Below are 20,027 nucleotides of genomic sequence, written 5' to 3' on the forward strand. Positions count from 1 at the left end.
CCCCCACTCTGCAGGGTCCGCAGCATACACCAGCTTTCATAGCAAGCATCCACACACAGTCCCTAACCTGACAAGAAACGAGCCTGCAGAGTTAACAGTAAGCGCTCTTTCATTCACAGTAAACTGCGTTACAGCAGGCGTCGCAGGTCTGCTCCTACCTGAGCCATAGTTACTGCAGGTTATTTGAATTCATAATTTGGTGTTCCTTACATTCTGCCTTATCAGACAAATCATTTTAGGGGCGCATTGCAAAGGTTTCGACACATTATTTTCCAGTTTTTTTAATTTTGATTTCAAATAACTTACTGAGGAAATGTTCCATATTTCAGACATACGGGCACAGGTCAGACCAGGTAACTGGTTATCTGTTGGAAATCATGGTGCCTTTGTTATATGCATCTCATTGTAAATAATATGCTGCAGCTAATAAGCCAACGATAAAGTAAACTAAAAGCAAATGTCTGGTCGTCCTGTTGGCAGGCATAATTGGCCTCATGAGGTGGAGTTTGACTCCACTGTTTCATAATATGGTCAGAGGTACTAAAATCACTATTAGGTATACGTTCAGCCAGTCCAAAAAAACGTTCTCTGATTTTGTGTTGCCTTACTTAATTTTGATGTGCCATCTGATTTCTGTATACTTCTAATGATTTTTACCATCTGTTTTGGGGGTCCCCAACTCCAGTCCTGGAGGATCACTGTGGCTGCAGGTTTTCATTGTAACCCTTTTCTTAATTAGTGACCTATTTTTTCTGATAATTAACTTATTTTGAAATAATTTAACTGACTTGCACTTGAAGACTCGAGCCCATTAATTGTTTCTTTTTCCTTTATTAGCAGCCAAATAATAATGAGATACAAAATGAGACAAAACAGGACCAGCAAATGTGACCATCGTACAATATCTGAAAATAAAGAAGGATGATGGGTCTCAGGAATGTTGATCTGCTTCACGTCTCCAAAATATTTTAATAATGCTCTTCGAAAAGATCCAACAATTTTGGAAATGTATGCTATAGCACAATGAGAGCAGCAACAAGCCATGGAATTAAAGGACGAGTTTGAATAAGCAACTGTTTGGCGTTAAATTGGTTGGAGTTTGAGTACCTGACTTAGTTGGTCTTCGGTTGACTCACTCACTTCACATTTCATTTCTGTTTGGATGCCATTTAAGGAAAGAAGTGAAGCAATTTAGGGGAACAAATTTTAAAAACAAGTCAATTAATATGAAAAGAAAAGGAGTTAATTAGCAGCAAAAACAGGTCACTAATTATGAAAAGGGTTACAATGAAAACCTGCAGCCACTGCGGCCCTCCAGGACCACAGATGGGAGACCACTGCTCAATTCCTTGCTTCACATGTTGTGTTTAAGATATTTTTTCCTTTTTGTGTCCCATTCTTGCAGATTTTGTAAATATGATTCTGAATGCTACTTTAATTTTACATGTAAATCTTTGTACCACCAATCTGAATATTTTGGCCACGTGCAAACTTATTTTAGAAGTTTCTATCTGTCTTGCTACACTAAGACACAGCAGTGGGAGGGCATAAACCGATTTCAACCTAAAGTAAGGCACGGGAGCGTTTGGTATTACACTAAACTGTGAGAACTTTGAATATTTGCTAAATAGCTTTGGAAAAATACATCTTTTCTGAAGGCACAGTCTTCATTTGTCTTTTCTGCCCCTATGAAGTTCACATCCATGACAGCATCCCAGCATGATGAGCCCGTGCCATAACCCTTTCATTATGTCTTCTAAGTGGATACTCATGAAATTTCCATCCAATGGACCCTAATGGACGAATAGCCTAGTGTTGTTTATGAACAACAGATAAATGATATCTGCCGAGACTGACAAAATATTTTTGCAGTTGAGTGTTTGCCTCTGTATAGTGTCACTCTTTTATATTGTGATTGTATTCTGGGCAGCATGCTAGTGCATTTGGGAGGGTATCCCGTGGTTGGACATTACACATTCTCCTTGTGTTCTCCAGCTACTTCCCAGTTTTTCATCCACAACTCCAAAGACATGCAGGTGTAGCTAATTCACCACTTGTGTGTGTGTGGTGGTCTCCTGATGGACTGTTGAGTTTCTGCCTGGCACCCATTGCTTCTGTGATAGGTCCTGGCCCTCTAAGATAAGCTGGGTTTCAGAATATTGTGTTGAAATTGACATCCTGTAATGGTCCTGCCCCCCAGATCATCAGATCTGTTGATGATAATGAATGGGGTCTGCATTTGTGACTGTGCCTTGTGATGGATTAGCATTGCATCGTTTAGAGTTCCATGTTGGAAGGGCAGCCTCCTCTTGCTCCCTTAACCTTCACAAGCACAAAGTAGATTGAGAAAAAGAATGCCTGGATGAAAACACACATTACTTTTAAAACTGGCAATTCTGTGACTTTGAGATGTAACTGATGTTGTATCCCCGTATGAAGAAACTGGGTTATTTAGGTCTTTTGGGTGGGAACTAATTTGCTCCTTCTTCATGTATGCAAGAAAACTTGTTTTGTCAACTTGGCGTTAGCAGGCTTGAGTTGCAGAAAAAGGCCATGAGCCTAACTTGTCTGCAGTGGTGAGATTTCTTAACTCCTTGGCCAGCTCAACTCCATTACTTCTTAGTTTGTTCATGCTGATGATCACTCAGTATCTACAGAAAGTATGCACACCCTTTGATTATTTCTCATATTGCTATGTTGTAAAGTTGAATTAAAATATATTTAATTTTATTCACTTTTGTATAAGTACTTCTTTATAATGCTGAAATGAAATAAATTAGATGTCTTCAAAATCATATTAAAGGAAAAAATTGGAATATTTTAGCACACACTCCTAAGTTTTCCTTGAGAGATCACAATAATTACGTGGGTAAGGAATCCCTGTGTTCAACTCTATGACTTTGTGACATCTCAGATAAAATGGCTTTCAGATCAGTTCTACTGTTATGAAGACCAATGAGTGGGTCTTTTGAGATGATGATGTTAGGAGGAAAACAAAAAGCTAGGGAAGATAATAAAAACTCTGAAACCATCCTAGCAGCACTATGAAGTCCATTGCAACAATTTTAAAAAGACACAACCAAGATCAAGCCATTCTACCAAAATGACCGGACAAGTAAAGAAATTCTTGAGAGAACAGATACCTGTAAAGTGACTACAATGGAAGAAACTGTCCAGACATCAACAGCCATTTCAGCACTTCAGTCATTCGGCTTCTTTCGGAGGATGGCCAGAAGGAAGCCATTTCTTTGAAAAGCCAACACACCAGCAATTTGTTAAAAGCCATGTGATGAAATCTGAAAACTTTTGGAAGAAAATGTGGTGTGTTGAAAGTAGGGGTGCCAGATGTCCGGCAAATGGAGGATGTCTTCCTTTTTGGCCTCACGGCCAGTGGTGAAAGCTAAACGCCTGAAAATGTTCGGCTCTTGCACTGTGTACCAGCAACAATCTGTTAAGGGGGCACGAGTACCAAAAATAAACGATTACATACCCACACTTCACAGTCTGACTGCCCACCTCGGTTTATCAGTGGACTGAAAGGGTATCTCGGCACAAGCGGACCACCAAAATGGGGGGGTTCACTCTTCAATAAAAAGCAGATATATCAGCATGTTCGAAATTCTAAGGGGGGGCTCCTCTGACGACCTCCACATGGTCTCCATTGTTAAGGAAGCCAGCCAGTGAAACTTTCCATGCCTCCTTCAGCTACGAGGCTGAGACTACAGTTGAGCTCTTTGGTCTGAAAGCAAAGTGTGTTTGGCACAATCAGAACTCAGCCCACAATTCAGGTAACGCCACCTTGCCGTCCAGCACAGTGGTGACAGCATCTGCTTGGGGGTTGCTTTCAGCGTGATCACCTGGAAAGCTTGTTGCCATCAAGGATAACATGGAATGCTGCTAAACAAAGGGAAATCCCTCGAGGACAACCTGCTTCTGTCAACCAGAGATATGCACATAGGGTGAAGATTCATTTTCTACTGGGTCCATGGCCCAAACACTTTACTAAACACTGACTTGAAATAAAAAAAAAAAAAAAGATTAATATTCTTGAATTGCTCAGCCAGAACCCTCACTTGAATCCAACTGGAAGTCTGTGGTATGACCTGAAAACAGCTGTTCATCTACACGGGCACAATTCATACAAATCTGCAATGAAGAATAAGCAAAATTCCAAACACAAAATAGGCACAAGTCTTCATCCTGGAGAAATGAATATTCTGGAATATAACATTTTATGATTTATGTATGTTCTCACTTCAGATTTAGTTAGTCATGGCAGAAAAAAAAATATTTTGAACAAAATGTGAAAAAACTCAAGGGGTTAAGTAATGTTTGCTGGTATACCTCAAAGGATGCTCAGCACCACTACGAGTTTGTGCGACAGCCAACTAATCTCAGTAAACCTGGGAAATGGACATTAAACCAATTATTTTTCCCCTCGCTTCAGAATTTCACATTTTTCAGATAGACCCTTTTTTGTTGGTCTTCAAAAACACAGCTTTACACATTCATGGGAAATGGTGGAAAGTCTGGAATATGCAAGTTGTATGCACTGCCTCAGAAACTCTCTGTGGTCATGTAAAACAAAAATATATAAAGATACTATAATTAAATTCAATTTGTTTGCAGAACTCATTAAATTGAACGCTAAAACACAACTGCTTGACACATTACACATTGTAGAGTCTTAGGGGCCCATTCATGCCTCAGCGTTTTTCTAGCATTTTAGCACTGGACCAGAACGCTTGAAAAGTTACTGGCCATTGTTTCCAATGACACTATTCACACCTGAGCATTTTAGCAGCAAGCGGTTTGGAAAAGTCCTGCATGCAGCAGTTTATACAGTAAGTGTTTTTGTCAAATGATACTGAAATCAATGGTAAGGTTAATAAAATGCTTCTAAAAGGAAACAAAAGCATTTTAGAAATATTTTTACAGGGTGTCAATGTATCTTCCTGGATGAAGCAAAAATAATAAATGTCACTTCCGTTGTGCACACACTTGCTTCAGCTCTTTAGTGACAGCCCTCGAGGGACAAGTGAGGTATGCACAAACTTTGCAATCAAGTGACAAGAATTTGACAACTGTTATAAGTATACATTTAATTTGAATAAAGCTGAAATTTAATACAGATGTGTTAACATACAGGCAGAGTGGTGTTGCACAGCTGGCATTCCTTCCTTATGAGGTTTGCACGTTCTGCATGTGCATTTCTGGACTGACTGGTATTGGTGTGTGTGACTACTACCTGTTTTAACACTAAATGCTGGAAATGTGTCAGTAATCCGTTTCAATTAATAATCTATATTTAGTCCTTTGTGAAGTACATAACATCCATCCCCATTCCGTGCCCTCGGGTAAACATTGGCTGCTGTGCCACCAGATCACATGGTTTAAAAATATCTTTAGCAATCAACTGAATTAAATCTAAACAGATACTTTAACAATAGGTTTCTCTTACCAGACTGCACACAGCCCACTCTTTTCTGCTTGGCTGTACTACTGTGCCCTGAAAATGATTGGTGTTCTGTCCAGCACATTTGCTTCTTGCTTTAAACTCAGTGTTGCTGCGATAATCACAGGCACCCATTGACCCTACACCGGGCAAATTAAACGTACCCCTCAGCATACGCAGGATTAAATGTTCTCGAGTAACATGTATGTTCAATTCTTTTAAGTTTGACTACCGCTATGCAGGACAACCCTTTTTCTTTTTGCGAAGCAACACATGGATTTTTCCCCCCACATATCACTACTTAAGTTGACACTCGTGTTGTAATCCTGGAATTTTTCAGAATGCTGCCAGAATTACCTTCCTGACTCGACTGCCTTTGCTGTAGAACACGGCGAAGCCATTATGTGCCATCACTACGCTAACGGCACCCGCTCTTTAGAACGAGGAGATCGTTCCTCCCCCAAACTATGCGACTCTTCAATTCCAACCGGGGGGTAAACGTTAACATTTAACATTATACAAAGTTATTGTCTGTTTTTCACCCGCATTATTATCATTCTTTAATATTATTTATTGTATCAGTATGCTGCTGCTGGAGAATGTGAATTTCCCATTGGGATTAATAAAGTATCTATCTATCTAGAACGGTGATCGCCAGGATTAAACGCACTAAAGTTGTTGAAAGCATTCTGGGAAAACAACATTTACTGCACAGCCTTACGAAATGGAAATGATGTCAATCAGATTTTTCCTGCAAACCGTGCCTTTGAAAACGCTAGAAAAATACCTCAAAAACTCTTGCAAAAAGGTAAACAAACGAGGGACGAATATGACACAATAGGTTATCAATGTGCAAGTAAAACGTGCATAAACATTTGAAGTGCAACTCTTCATCACATAGTTCACCCGCTATTATACTCGCCCTACGTTCACCGCTTTTGGTTTGGGGTCTGACACGCCATTCTCTCTCTTTTTTTCTTCTTAAAGCCTTTAATAATGGGCACGACTCTTCTTCCATCAGCAGAGTCTCGCTTTCCCGACCGTAACACTGCTGTTAGGTATGCAACACGGCCCAAACACTAGTCACCTGCTTAATATCTAAATATCAACGCGCCGATCAAACGGGGCGCCATATTCCAACAGACCGCGGCTTCCGTGCAAGATTAACGCTGTAAATATAAAGAAGGCTTAAAAAATTATATTTGTGCTCGTATATGATGAAGGTTAAACGTATTTCCAATTGGTTCGTAGAAGTCATCAAAATGACAGCAGTGGGTAGCCGACGTCTACGCATTCCCATCATTCCACTTGAGTTTAAGTATCCCATGCTGCATCGCGGCGCTTCTGTCTGACGTCGCAGCAGGAAGTTCGGATGAAAAGTCAGCTGATGTTTTAGTGGTATTACTTCCTATATCTAGTTCTGTATTTCATTTGACAGTTTCAAATAAACAAGAAGTATTCTTATTTTTCAGATATGTTACGTCCGAAAGCGTTGACCCAAGTGTTAAGCCAGGCGAACACGGGTGGGGTGCAGAGCACGCTGTAAGTTCTTCAGTTTTAAATCTTTGTTTTTTTTTTTGTGTTTGTATCTTGTATGATCCTTACTGTCATCGCTGTCAGCGTAGCGGCGTTCTTGTCCTACCTGTTGTTGTGGTCGAGATGACCATATGGTGATCTTTTTAGTTTTATACCAGTGGTAGGGGTAAACTACTTATACCCAGAGGACCTGTAATTTTACTCGTGTCAGAATCGCTCATGCCAGTAACATTTTTATTATTATATAGTTATATTATATCCGAGACCTGTTTCATCCCTATGTGGCACCAAGAGCACTGAGGTCATCTGAACAACTTCCCCTTGTAGTACCACGATCTCGGATGAAGTCGAGGAGCTTTCTCAGTTGTTGCTCCTAGACTTTGGAATGACTTGCCTTTTCATATCAGGTCTTCATCCTCTATCGAGGTTTTTAAAAGTCGGCCTAAGACCTTCTTGTTTTCTTCTGCTTTTCACGGTGTATAATGAGATTGTGGTGGATGTTATAATTGGTTGTCTTATTGATCTGCTTCTGTACGATTGTTTGCATTGTATTTACTCTAATGCTTCTTTATACAGCTATTTGGCGCAACAACTTAAAACGCATTTGTTCAGGAAGGCATTTAATGTACACTGACAGTTTGACCATTGTTTCAGTTTGCCCAGATGCCCAAGAAGATTTGTGATTGTGTAATAATTTATGTTTTCATGTAGTATTTATATTTTACTCGTATTTATTGTCTCATATTGTTTCAATGCTTCATATATCCTGTATTTATCTTGTGTTTTAAACAGATGTTATTTGTAACCATTGTTGTATATGCACTGTTGTTTTTTATGAATTCCAATGAAGCACTTTTAGCATGGGGAACAGTGGATATATAAATAAGATGATGCATCATTATTGATCTGTAAAAACTGTGGTGTTAAGCTATGTGAAATACCAAAACACAGTTACAGCATCCTCTATTTTTTCTATTATAGTATATCCGACTTTCCAGTCATTTTGTACGTGTCAAATACAAGGGTGCTTATTTATGAGCTTGTCTGTAAGTTTACACTTTTGATAGGGCAGATTTTGCACTTCATACTGCAGTTCTGTTTCATCATCCTAGCTTTCAACTGAGGTAAACTGTGGTGCGTGTGTTTCTTTGAACAAACCCCATGCTATTCCTAATCTTAACAACGCCTTTGCCACACAGTATACAGAGTCTAGCAGCAGGTTGTGCTCTGTTCTATTGGCAACACATTGAAATAATGAAATTGTGCTGCCTTGTGTTGTGTACACAGTCTGACTCACAAGGAAACAAAATCAATTTTTGGAATTTTTTAAAATCCAAAATAAAAAGTATGTCTGGTCACACAATTAGTGTTTAAAGCATAAACTCTTTCTCCACCTCCAGTTACAATTCAAAGTAATCAAAATTCTGTAATTTTGTATTTTTATATTTTACCTCATGGCGGCACAGTGGCGCAGTGGGTAGCGCTGCTGCCTCTCAGTTGGGAGATCTGAGGACCTGGGTTCGATTCCCGGGTCCTCCCTGCGTGGAGTTTGCATGTTCTCCCCGTGTCTGCGTGGGTTTCCTCCGGGCGCTCCGGTTTCCTCCCACAGTCAAAGACATGCAGGTTAGGTGGATTGGCGATTCTAAATTGGCTAGTGTGTGTTTGGTGTGTGTGTGTGTTTGTGTGTGTGTCTGCGGTGGGTTGGCACCCTGCCCGGGATTGGTTCCTGCCTTGTGCCCTGTGTTGGCTGGGATTGGCTCCAGCAGACCCCCGTGACCCTGTGTTCGGATTCAGCGGGTTGGAAAATGGATGGATGGATATTTTACCTCATCTCAATCTCTGCTGAATTCAGATGAATGGATCAAGAAGGGTCTGTTCTGTAGAAGCTGAATGCTCATTAAGTGGGTTTGAGAATGAGTTCATATTGTATATTGAAAAGACTTATGTTGTTCTTTTATCTCCCCTCGTTTATTGATAGGTTGCTGAATAATGAAGGGTCCTTACTTGCATATTCAGGATATGGAGATACAGATGCTCGTGTCACAGCAGCAATTGCCAGCAACATCTGGGCAGCTTATGACAAAAATGGCCATCAAGCATTCAATGAAGACAAGCTCAAATTCATTCTAATGGACTGTATGGTGAGAAGCAACATGTTACTGAATTTGTTTATAATGGGATCTGAATGGAACAGTAATAATCCGAGCTGAGCCTCTAGAAATGTGCTTTTAAGACAAGTGAACCTTGCCGTGCTAAGAATGTCACTTTGATATATTAGTCTTCTTTCCTTTCTTTTTTATTTTTTTAAATAAGTGTCCTTGTAGTTGCATAATAGTCAGATGGTCTATTATGTGATAATCCTACTTTTTGAGGGAAAATGTTGAAAGATGTATATCAAACTTAACTATACAGTTTAATGTGTAGCTAAAGGGAGAATACACTATACCATTAATCTGTCCACATAAAACATGTAATTCATTGCTACTTGAACATCCACCCATTATCCAACCCGCTGAATCCGAACACAGGGTCACAGGGGTCTGCTGGAGCCAATCCCAGCCAACACAGGGCACAAGGCAGGAACCAATTCTGGGCAGGGTGCCAACCCACCGCAGGACACACACAAACACACCCACACACCAAGCACACACTAGGGCCAATTTAGAATCACCAATCCACCTAACCTGCATGTCTTTGGACTGTGGGAGGAAACCGGAACGCCCGGAGGAAACCCACGCAGACACGGGGAGAACATCCAAACTCCACACAGGGAGGACCCGGGAAGCAAACCCAGGTCCCCAGGTCTCCCAACTGCGAGGCAGCAGCGCTACCACTGCGCCACCGTGCCGCCCTATGTGAACATTCAAGGATTCATTAGATACTGCCAAATTTTCTATCCTCATATTGTAATATACATACAGTATATACAAACTTGAGTAAGCAGCATCCTGAACAGGCTATCCACATTCTAAGTGTTTGAGTTTTGATTGCTCATTTTGAGGTTATTTTCCACCCAGATCTTTTTATTATTTGCTGCTAGAAATTCTTGCTGTCATGCCCACCACAAATTAATGACAAGAATTCAATAACAACTACCGACAGTTAATACAGCACCATGTATTAATGCAGTGTTTGTGCTTCTACTATTCTTTAAAGAAATGTACAGTATATTCTAGACTGTTCCCCAGCTGTTCATTTTGTATTACTTTGCCAAATAATATACTGCACTTGTTTTTTTTTTTTAAAGTCCCAGTTGTTTTAGGTGGCATTTGATTAAGAAATATAGAGACTGCTCAGTAAATTATTTTTAATGACTTGGAATTAAGGAACATATTTTGCTGTACAAAAATTACAATGTGCAGAAGTTACTTAAAGTTCAAAATATCATTTTATAGTGTTACTTGGAACAAGCTTCAGTAGAGATTTCGTGTTAGAACTCACAAATTTCAAAAACTGCATTAATTAAGTAACTAGGTATTTACTTATTAATGGTTAGATACATTAGTTAAAACTGTTAACCAGTGTGAATTAGTATTAAATCTAAATATTCTAAACTGCATTTAGGAATGTAAAAAAGACTGGGCAAACAGAAGTCCCATTCAAACCTCTACTTCAAGTTATGGACAAAGGGCCATTACTCCATAAGTCAGCTTCCATTGTGATCCCTTAAGTGAGTGTTCAGAACTTTATAGTTATATTTGAAAAACTGCTTGAAACAGGCCTGATTCTAACCTTTATACTTGCTGCTGAGAGATCAGTGCATTTATGTTCGTATTATTCTTAACACATGCACTCAAACTTACACTAATTAACATTTATTATTGTTATTATTATTACATTTTTAATTGAGCCTGTTCATCCTCTAAACTGAATTATAGGATTATAGGGTAATTACTTTTATGTGCAGAAAACAGTGAGATTCTTACTTTTATATACTAATGAACATGCAACACGTTACCACTTTGCACCACCTTGACTTGTGATCTAAATGCAAATATGTTTTTTTCTTGTGTGGTTTTAATGCTAGTACTGAAAAAACAGCCATGAAACATAAAAATAAATGAGGACAAAAGAAGTTTGTTCCATTGGCAATATTTGGTCATCAGTTAAGAAAGTGAAACACAAACTCCCAGCCACCTTGGCCCTCTGAGATCCATACATTGTAATATCCTGAGATGAACTGGTGCTCCAAGAGTTGATAAAGTGGATTAAAAATGAATGTATGGGTATGTTTTAAATAATAAATGAATGAAAAAAAACATCAATTTTACGGTGCAATGGTCAACAGTTACTTTCTGTATGGAGTTTACATGTTTATCCTGTGTGTGTGGGTTTCTTTGCAGCACTCTAGTTTTCTCCACATATTCCAAGGACACGCAGGCAGAGTTAACTGGGGACTCTAAATTTTCCTGGAATGAGTGGGTATGTGAGAATGTGATTTATTTTTTCCAGGTCTGCTTTGGAAATGTAATACTTGCTAATAACTGATGAAATATCCGACACACAGAGGTTGGTGCATTAAAGCTACTCTCAGACTGACTTTTTTATTTTCTCTTGGTTGCAGCCTTGCATCTGAGAACATTCTTGCCATAGTAATCTACAATTATAGAACAAGTTACAAGGTTCTTTAAGCATTTAATCCACTCCTATTTACAGATGTTATTAAATGTGCGTCCTCTTGACCTTTTCAGTAAGTCCAATCGGGATATTTTGAGTCAAATATCATTCTGTACACATCAAAAAAATCCTAAGAGAATGTTCGAATTGAAATACCTTATCTTGGGACCTGTGAAGCATATACAGTTACCCACCTCTAATTTTTACAAGTAATGGTCTTTTGTTAGCAATAATTCCAAGCAATTGTTACATCAGTTGCATAGCCCACATTTTCTGTATGAAGAATCAGCAAGTAAGGTATTGGCACAATAAATATTTAAGAAGGAAATGTCTCATGTTTCTAAATGTACTACCAAAATAAGTACCATAAGTGTTTGTGCACTTTCCACATTTTTGCAGCTTCCATGTTAGATTTAACAAAAGTGATTCAGTGTGCTTGTGCTTTTTGAGTTCCTCTAGATAGAGGTTTTATTCACCAACATGGTAACAGCAGTGAAACAAGGTTTGTGCAACTTCTTGGAACCTTAAAAAAGGTATTAATGCAAGTTTTCCTGTCCTTATTTGTTTCTAGTTAACTCTCCCTAGGTTTCTCCCTTGGTTTTTATTCATATATTTTGTTAATGGCTGGAGTGATTTTTTTTGACCCGATACTTTGTGCATTTGTTAGAAAAATAGTTTAACTGGGTACTTTGAGAGCTGCAGCTAACTTGTCAATTTTCTTTTGGACAAAAGTGTACAACTCTGACCTACACAACACTCAATTGTTAGGTGTTAACATGACATTATGTTCAAGATGCTGTTTTATGTAGAGTTGTATTATCTTTCCCTATACACCAAAAACAAGATTAGCTTAAAATAATTTTATAAAGAGTAAGGAGTTTCTGAATGGAATGATTCAATATAGGCTCTCTTGTATTTATTTTTACTTTTCTTTAGATTTAAACTATTATGGAGCTCCTGAGGAGATGATGAGTATTTATTTATTTTTGGAAACAATCCGTTGCATACCAGATACTATTATTAATGGTGTGGGAGTGCCAGTGATTTGTAAAATCATAACTGAAAGAAAGTGTCTTTTCTTTTTCACATCACATAAACATGAAAACATTGCAGGTTATTATGATTTAACTGTCTGTTGTACACTTCAAATATGGTGTACAGTGCAGTGAATGATCCAGTGTGTCAGATTTGCCAGTGGATTTGACTAGGATATTCAAGTTTGGTTAGGCAAAATATGTCAATGATCACAAACAATAACAACTGCAGTGACCCGATGCGATTTGTCTCTTTAGAGTGTATGTTACATAACTACTACAGTCCAATGGTGTTTATAAGTTAGTGTGCCAAGTTTCCCTGAAAATTTAATTATTGTACCCACATTGGAAAGGGCAAAATTCACATGCAATCAAAATGTGTAATATGAATAGCTCTAATACTTCGTGCAAATAAGAAGCTGGCTGTGAGCTAATAAGTAGCTGCAGGTAGCTAGTAACCATTACTACAAGGCAGTGGCAGTGGTACGCGCTGCTGCTTCATGGATCCAATAGCATGGGTTTGAATAAATACTTTTCTGAACTTGCCAATATTCATTTTTGTAGCGTGTAACTGTGTACATAACATCAAACTATTAAGCAGTGCATTCTGTAACAGGAAGTGATGTGTAGGAGCACGTCTTAGTATCTGGTATGTACAAGATTGTTCCCCTGAAAAACAAATTACACAATGTCCACCCAGGGGGTCTGTAAACTACATTTCACTGTGTGCCATTTCTTTCAGTAAATGTGACATCAATAGACTCTAAAGTCAGAATTGGATCTCTCTTTCTATATCCTCTGTGATCATTGTCATTTATCTCCAATATAATAAGTAATAATAAAAATAATAATAGGAGATAAATGACAGAGGACGTCATTAGATTCTACTAACCAATAAAAGAAATATACCATTTGTTCAAAAAGTGAAAGTTCTGTGAGAACCGTTGTCTAAAACAATAGTCCCAACAAAGCACTGTGCTTCCATTTTTTGATTCTACTGAAGTTCATAGTTTTAGGTAGTTAATGAATTTATGAGTATTGAACTGACGAACTTCTGTATGTTCATTGGCGTATTATGAATCATGTTGTTAGTTCTTTTTATCGTAACAATTTTGTGTGAATTGCTTTGGTACACACACATTCATTAACTGATCTTTTCATAAAGATTCACTTAATTCTGTTTGTTTTTTTTCATAGGAGGGCAGAGTGGCCATCACTAGAGTTGCAAATCTGCTTCTGTGCATGTATGCTAAAGAAACTGTGGGGTTTGGTATGCTCAAAGCAAAGGTAGGTCTTGATGGCCATTTTCAAACTTTGAAACCAAAAATGTATAAAATGTTTAGATTGTACACATCTGTAAGCAAATATTTTATGTACTGGAAATGCTCTCTTGTTATGGTGTATGTATGCATTCGGGCAGCCGCTGTGGAAAATGAATGGAGAAAATGTTATATATAGTCTAATCTTGTAGAGTAATGTATTGTAGTCGAATTTTAACACTTCTTTTCAACTTGTGCTTCACTGCCTGTCTCTCCTAGACGCTCAACTAGATAAAGCAGGACTGAGATTTTTTTCCATTTAAGGTTATATAATATATACAATACAGTGGTGTGAAAAACTATTTGCCCCCTTCCTGATTTCTTATTCTTTTGCATGTTTGTCACACAAAATGTTTCTGATCATCAAACACATTTAACCATTAGTCAAATATAACACATGTAAACACAAAATGCAGTTTGTAAATGGTGGTTTTTATTATTTAGGGAGAAAAAAAAATCCAAACCTACATGGCCCTGTGTGAAAAAGTAATTGCCCCCTGAACCTAATAACTGGTTGGGCCACCCTTAGCAGCAATAACTGCAATCAAGCATTTGCGATAACTTGCAATGAGTCTATTACAGCGCTCTGGAGGAATTTTGGCCCACTCATCTTTGCAAAATTGTTGTAATTCAGCTTTATTTGAGGGTTTTCTAGCATGAACCGCCTTTTTAAGGTCATGCCATAGCATCTCAATTGGATTCAGGTCAGGACTTTGACTAGGCCACTCCAAAGTCTTCATTTTGTTTTTCTTCAGCCATTCAGAGGTGGATTTGCTGGTGTGTTTTGGGTCATTGTCCTGTTGCAGCACCCAAGATCGCTTCAGCTTGAGTTGACGAACAGATGGCCGGACATTCTCCTTCAGGATTTTTTGGTAGACAGTAGAATTCATGGTTCCATCTATCACAGGCAAGCCTTCCAGGTCCTGAAGCAGCAAAACAACCCCAGACCATCACACTACCACCACCATATTTTACTGTTGGTATGATGTTCTTTTTCTGAAATGCTGTGTTCCTTTTACGCCAGATGTAACGGGACATTTGCCTTCCAAAAAGTTCAACTTTTGTCTCATCAGTCCACAAGGTATTTCCCAAAAGTCTTGGCAATCATTGAGATGTTTCTTAGCAAAATTGAGACGAGCCCTAATGTTCTTTTTGCTTAACAGTGGTTTGCGTCTTGGAAATCTGCCATGCAGGCCGTTTTTGCCCAGTCTCTTTCTTATGGTGGAGTCGTGAACAATGACCTTAATTGAGGCAAGTGAGGCCTGCAGTTCTTTAGACGTTGTCCTGGGGTCTTTTGTGACCTCTCGGATGAGTTGTCTCTGCGCTCTTGGGGTAATTTTGGTCGGCCGGCCACTCCTGGGAAGGTTCACCACTGTTCCATGTTTTTGCCATTTGTGGATAATGGCTCTCACTGTGGTTCGCTGGAGTCCCAAAGCTTTAGAAATGGCTTTATAACCTTTACCAGACTGATAGATCTCAATTACTTCTGTTCTCATTTGTTCCTGAATTTCTTTGGATCTTGGCATGATGTCTAGCTTTTGAGGTGCTTTTGGTCTACTTCTCTGTGTCAGGCAGCTCCTATTTAAGTGATTTCTTGATTGAAACAGGTGTGGCAGTAATCAGGCCTGGGGGTGGCTACGGAAATTGAACTCAGGTGTGATACACCACAGTTAGGTTATTTTTTAACAAGGGGGCAATTACTTTTTCACACGGGGCCATGTAGGTTTGGATTTTTTTTCTCCCTAAATAATAAAAACCATCATTTAAAAACTGCATTTTGTGTTTACTTGTGTTATATTTGACTAATGGTTAAATGTGTTTGATGATCAGAAACATTTTGTGTGACAAACATGCAAAAGAATAAGAAATCAGGAAGGGGGCAAATAGTTTTTCACACCAGTGTATGTTTTAGTAAATGTAAACAGAAAATACAGATACAATATTCAAATGTCTTTTTTTATCAGATGTGTTAGAAGTATATGTACTGTATATACACATTGCTCAGTGGTCTTCCAGGTGATGCACTGTATGAACTAAATACAGTTTCCCCCTCACAAGTCACAACAATAATAAATAGATCTGCTACAGGCTGGGTCTGTAATTCTTTCTTGAGATGAAGTGTGGTGATTTTGCATAAACTAACCACGTTTGCACTACAGTAGCTTTAAAAGGCAAATGGCAAAAAAAAAAAAGAATGCTGCGGGAGGCAGCATTAAGGATTGGCACACAAAATGCTTTGTTTGGCTGACTGGCTAGTGGTCTGAATCTTTTTGAACACTAGAGTTCCCATCATTAGGCAGCAGCATGAACAGGTGGCACATACAAAAAGTGAGTGATGAAGTGTCGTGGCACATGCTGAACTGTACAAGATAAGGAAGGCCCTGTAGTCAATATCCTGAACAGTAATGGAGTGACATAGCTTTGGCTTGGCTGGCCTGCCATATATGATTATAGATAATATAGATATATAGATTCTTATCTATGTAGTTTACATGTGTTTCTCACTGTTGTGTTGGTATTCTTTGGTGGTGGTGGGAGGGTGTAATTGGTTCAGTTTTTTTTTCTTGCATGGTTAATGACCCTAAATTGGCCTGGTGTAAATTTAAATAGTTCAATGTTTGTAATGGCATTCCATTCAAAGCTGTTTTCGGCTTAAATCGGCAACATTAGGCCAAGAACTAAACCTGTAACTTTTGTTGTTTTGGAAAAATCTGTACCCACACATTAAAAACACTTTTGAATAATGAATGGTCTTTCGTCAAACATCTTATGTAAAATTGTGTGTACTTCTGCATTAAAGCACTTGCATTTTCTTTTATTGTACAGTAATCCCCCCTCCATCGCGGGGGTTGCGTTCCAGAGCCACCCGCGAAATAAGAAAATCCGCAAAGTAGAAACCATATGTTTATATGGTTATTTTTATATTGTCATGCTTGGGTCACAGATTTGCGCAGAAACACAGGAGGTTGTAGAGAGACAGGAACGTTATTCAAACACTGCAAACAAACATTTGTCTCTTTTTCAAAAGTTTAAACTGTGCTCCATGACAAGACAGAGATGACAGTTCTGTCTCACAATTAAAAGAATGCAAACATATCTTCCTCTTCAAAGGAGTGCGCATCAGGAGCACAGACTGTCAGAAAGAGAGAGGAAAGCAAACAAATCAATAGGGCTGTTTGGCTTTTAAGTATGCGAAGCACTGCGGCACAAAGCTGTTGAAGGCGGCAGCTCACACCCCCTCCGTCAAGAGCAGAGAGAGAGAGACAGAGAAAAACAAACAAGCAAAAATCAATACGTGCCCTTTGAGCTTTTAAGTATGCGAAGCACCGTGCAGCATGTCGCTTCACGAAGCAGCTGCACAGAAGGTAGCAACATGAAGATAATCTTTCAGCATTTTTAGACGAGCGTCCGTATCGTCTAGGTGTGCGAACAGCCCCCCTGCTCAATCCCCCTACGTCAGGATCAGAGAAAGTCAGCGCAAGAGAGAGAGAGAGAGAGAGAAAAGTAAGCTGGGTAGCTTCTCAGCCATCTGCCAATAGCGTCCCTTGTATGAAATCAACTGGGCAAACCAACTGAGGAAGCATGTACCAGAAATTAAAAGACCCATTGTCCGCAGAAATCCGCGAACCAGCAAAAAATCCGGGATATATATTTAAATATGCTTACATATAAAATCCGCAATAGAGTGAAGCGCGATATAGCGAGGGATCACTGTATATCTATTACTCTTGCACTCATCTCAAGCTTTTGAAATGCTCTTCATTTAAATCTACAGTACATTCTCTACTGCTCTACAGGTTCTGGAATCAATGGACACTGTTTAGTAGCAATTGTGATTTGGGGTAGCCCTGTTTGTTAAATGACTTATTCACAAAGTTTTACTGGCAGCTTAAAAATGGAGAAGCGCAGAGATTTGGGGAGCAGACTCCTTATGTATCTCTCACAGCTATTCTGCTAATATATGTGATTTTTTTTTTTCTTTTACTAATAAGGTGGTTGTCCATAACATACACATGGATTATATGCTTGCTTATTTACAATACAAATCTTCCATTTTTCTTTCACAGGCAGAAGCTCTAGTTGAGTATCTTGAAGAGCCTCTCACTCAAGTAGCAGCTTCCTAAAAAGGGTTAGTGCAATCTCTGTTCACCTGGGTCAGGCGATTTTTCTTTCTCAAGTGACTGTGAAAGATGAAAAATACTTTCTGACAGGCTATGGGCTGAGAACATGACATCTGCTAACAGGTCATATAGTCGGTTAATTCTGTGAGAAGATGTGCAAAGGAAAGACTCCTGATACAGCATCACATTTCATTTTCTGTGCAGAACTGCATTGGGCTTTACTCCAGTATCATGAACTATGTGGAGTTTTTCTTACTAAAATAACTGTAAAATAAGTGTGTGTTGAATATATGCAAATTATTTAATAAAAAAGTGCTTCTGATGAGTTATGTTTATATATTTTTTTTGCTCTTAATGTCTTCAGATATGTGATTCTGATCAACATTTGGTTACATACTGTTAAGATTTCATCACATGAATATAAACACTGTATTATGTATATTTAAAAAAAAATTTAAATAAATCCACAATTATAGAATGATTAAAAAAAAAAATGTTGAATCTGTTTTATAGCTAGAAATGTTCTATCATGAATATGAATATCAGATACAAATTTATACCTAAACATGTGGCATGTTTCATTAATTGTAAAGTAGTCATCTCTGGTCATATCTAGCAAGACATAGCTTTGAAAATGAAGTGCACTTCTCTGGAGTGTCATTATTTACTTTTTTTGTGATGAATATGAACACCCAACCTAGTTTATGGTTAGCCTGAACTGGAAGAAATGAAAGGACAATTTATTTACAGTTTAGTGAGGAAACAGTACTGTGACTGGTTATGCCAACATAATAGTTGAATTTCAAAAGGGTGACTTGCTGTTGCAGAAAGTTGCACGGTTATCACAGACTGTCAACTGACAATCAGTATTTGAATACAAACTTCCATCCCTTGCTCTACCTTTACCTGCTGCTTATTTTGCAGTGGCATCTCTTCTACCATGTCCCACCTATTTACATAAGTGCCTTCAGCTTAAGTCCACTTTCTCGACCTTTCTTTTGTCCTGACCATTAACCACCATTTCATGCGGTTCTGCCTTACAACAGGCACCAGAGGCAGATGGAAGTGAATATGCATGGAAGACTTTGTGCCTTCATGGAAAAGGAACTAAAGGGAAAAGGTGCAGATGGCAGTCTTGTATGTCTTGTACAATGTTCCAGTGGGAGCCCAGTCAAGAGGAGCATGCAGCACAGAAGCATTTCTGCATATTATGACAGGTCAGGTTGGGGAGCATGCACTGGTACAGCACGTTGCCGCACCCACTACGCAACAAAACAGCTCGGGATCCTGGTTGGCAGCCCCCAGGCAGACACATGGTCCAGTCCCACCCTCCGGAAATGACTATCTGCCAGGTGTTACATGGGCGTCCCCTCAGCCTGGTCCAGTCACTCGGGCCCTCGGCAATGAGGGTCCTGTGAGCTGGATCACCCTCTGGGGAATCGCACCACATGACTGTAGTGGCGTAACTGACGCTCCCTCACAAAGTAGGTAATGTGCCTCATTTGGGACTCCATCAGCAACCGTTCATTTGACACAAAGTCAAACCAGTGGTACCCAAGGATTCTCCGAAGAGACACAGTACCGAAGTAGTCCAGTCTTCGTCTCAGGTCACTGGATAGCATCCATGTCTCGCAACCATACAGCAAGACAGGAAGCACTAGGACTCTAAAGACTTGGACCTTTGCCCTTTTGCATAGATACCGGGAGCGCCACACACCCCTTTCCAGCGACACCATGACCAACCATGCTCTCCCAGTCCATCTACTGACTTCATACGAAGAGTCCCCAGAGACATGAATGTCACGGCCAAGGTACTTGAACCTCTTGACACGGTCGACACTCTCTCCGCAGACGGACACACTGCTGATGGCTGTGCCAAAGAGGTCATTAAAGGCCTGGATCTTGGTTTTTATCCAGGACACTTGCAAGCCCAGGCACTCAGACT

The 20,027-nt window shown here is 39.2% G+C and overlaps 1 protein-coding gene across 1 annotated transcript; it reads left to right on the forward strand.

Annotated features, from left to right (window-relative positions):
• The first annotated feature begins 6,802 nt into the window (after window positions 1–6,802).
• On the forward strand, window positions 6,803–18,411 carry lamtor2 (late endosomal/lysosomal adaptor, MAPK and MTOR activator 2). Its single transcript, XM_051922978.1, has 4 exons — window positions 6,803–6,997; window positions 8,970–9,132; window positions 13,840–13,929; window positions 18,029–18,411. The coding sequence occupies exons 1-4, from the start codon at window positions 6,930–6,932 to the stop codon at window positions 18,083–18,085; spliced, it is 378 nt and encodes a 125-aa protein (XP_051778938.1). The 5' UTR covers window positions 6,803–6,929; the 3' UTR covers window positions 18,086–18,411.
• Window positions 18,412–20,027: the final 1,616 nt, after the last annotated feature.

This window comes from Erpetoichthys calabaricus, chromosome 2 (genome assembly GCF_900747795.2).
Source record: "Erpetoichthys calabaricus chromosome 2, fErpCal1.3, whole genome shotgun sequence".
In the NCBI taxonomy this organism is placed as follows: Eukaryota; Metazoa; Chordata; class Cladistia; order Polypteriformes; family Polypteridae; genus Erpetoichthys; species Erpetoichthys calabaricus.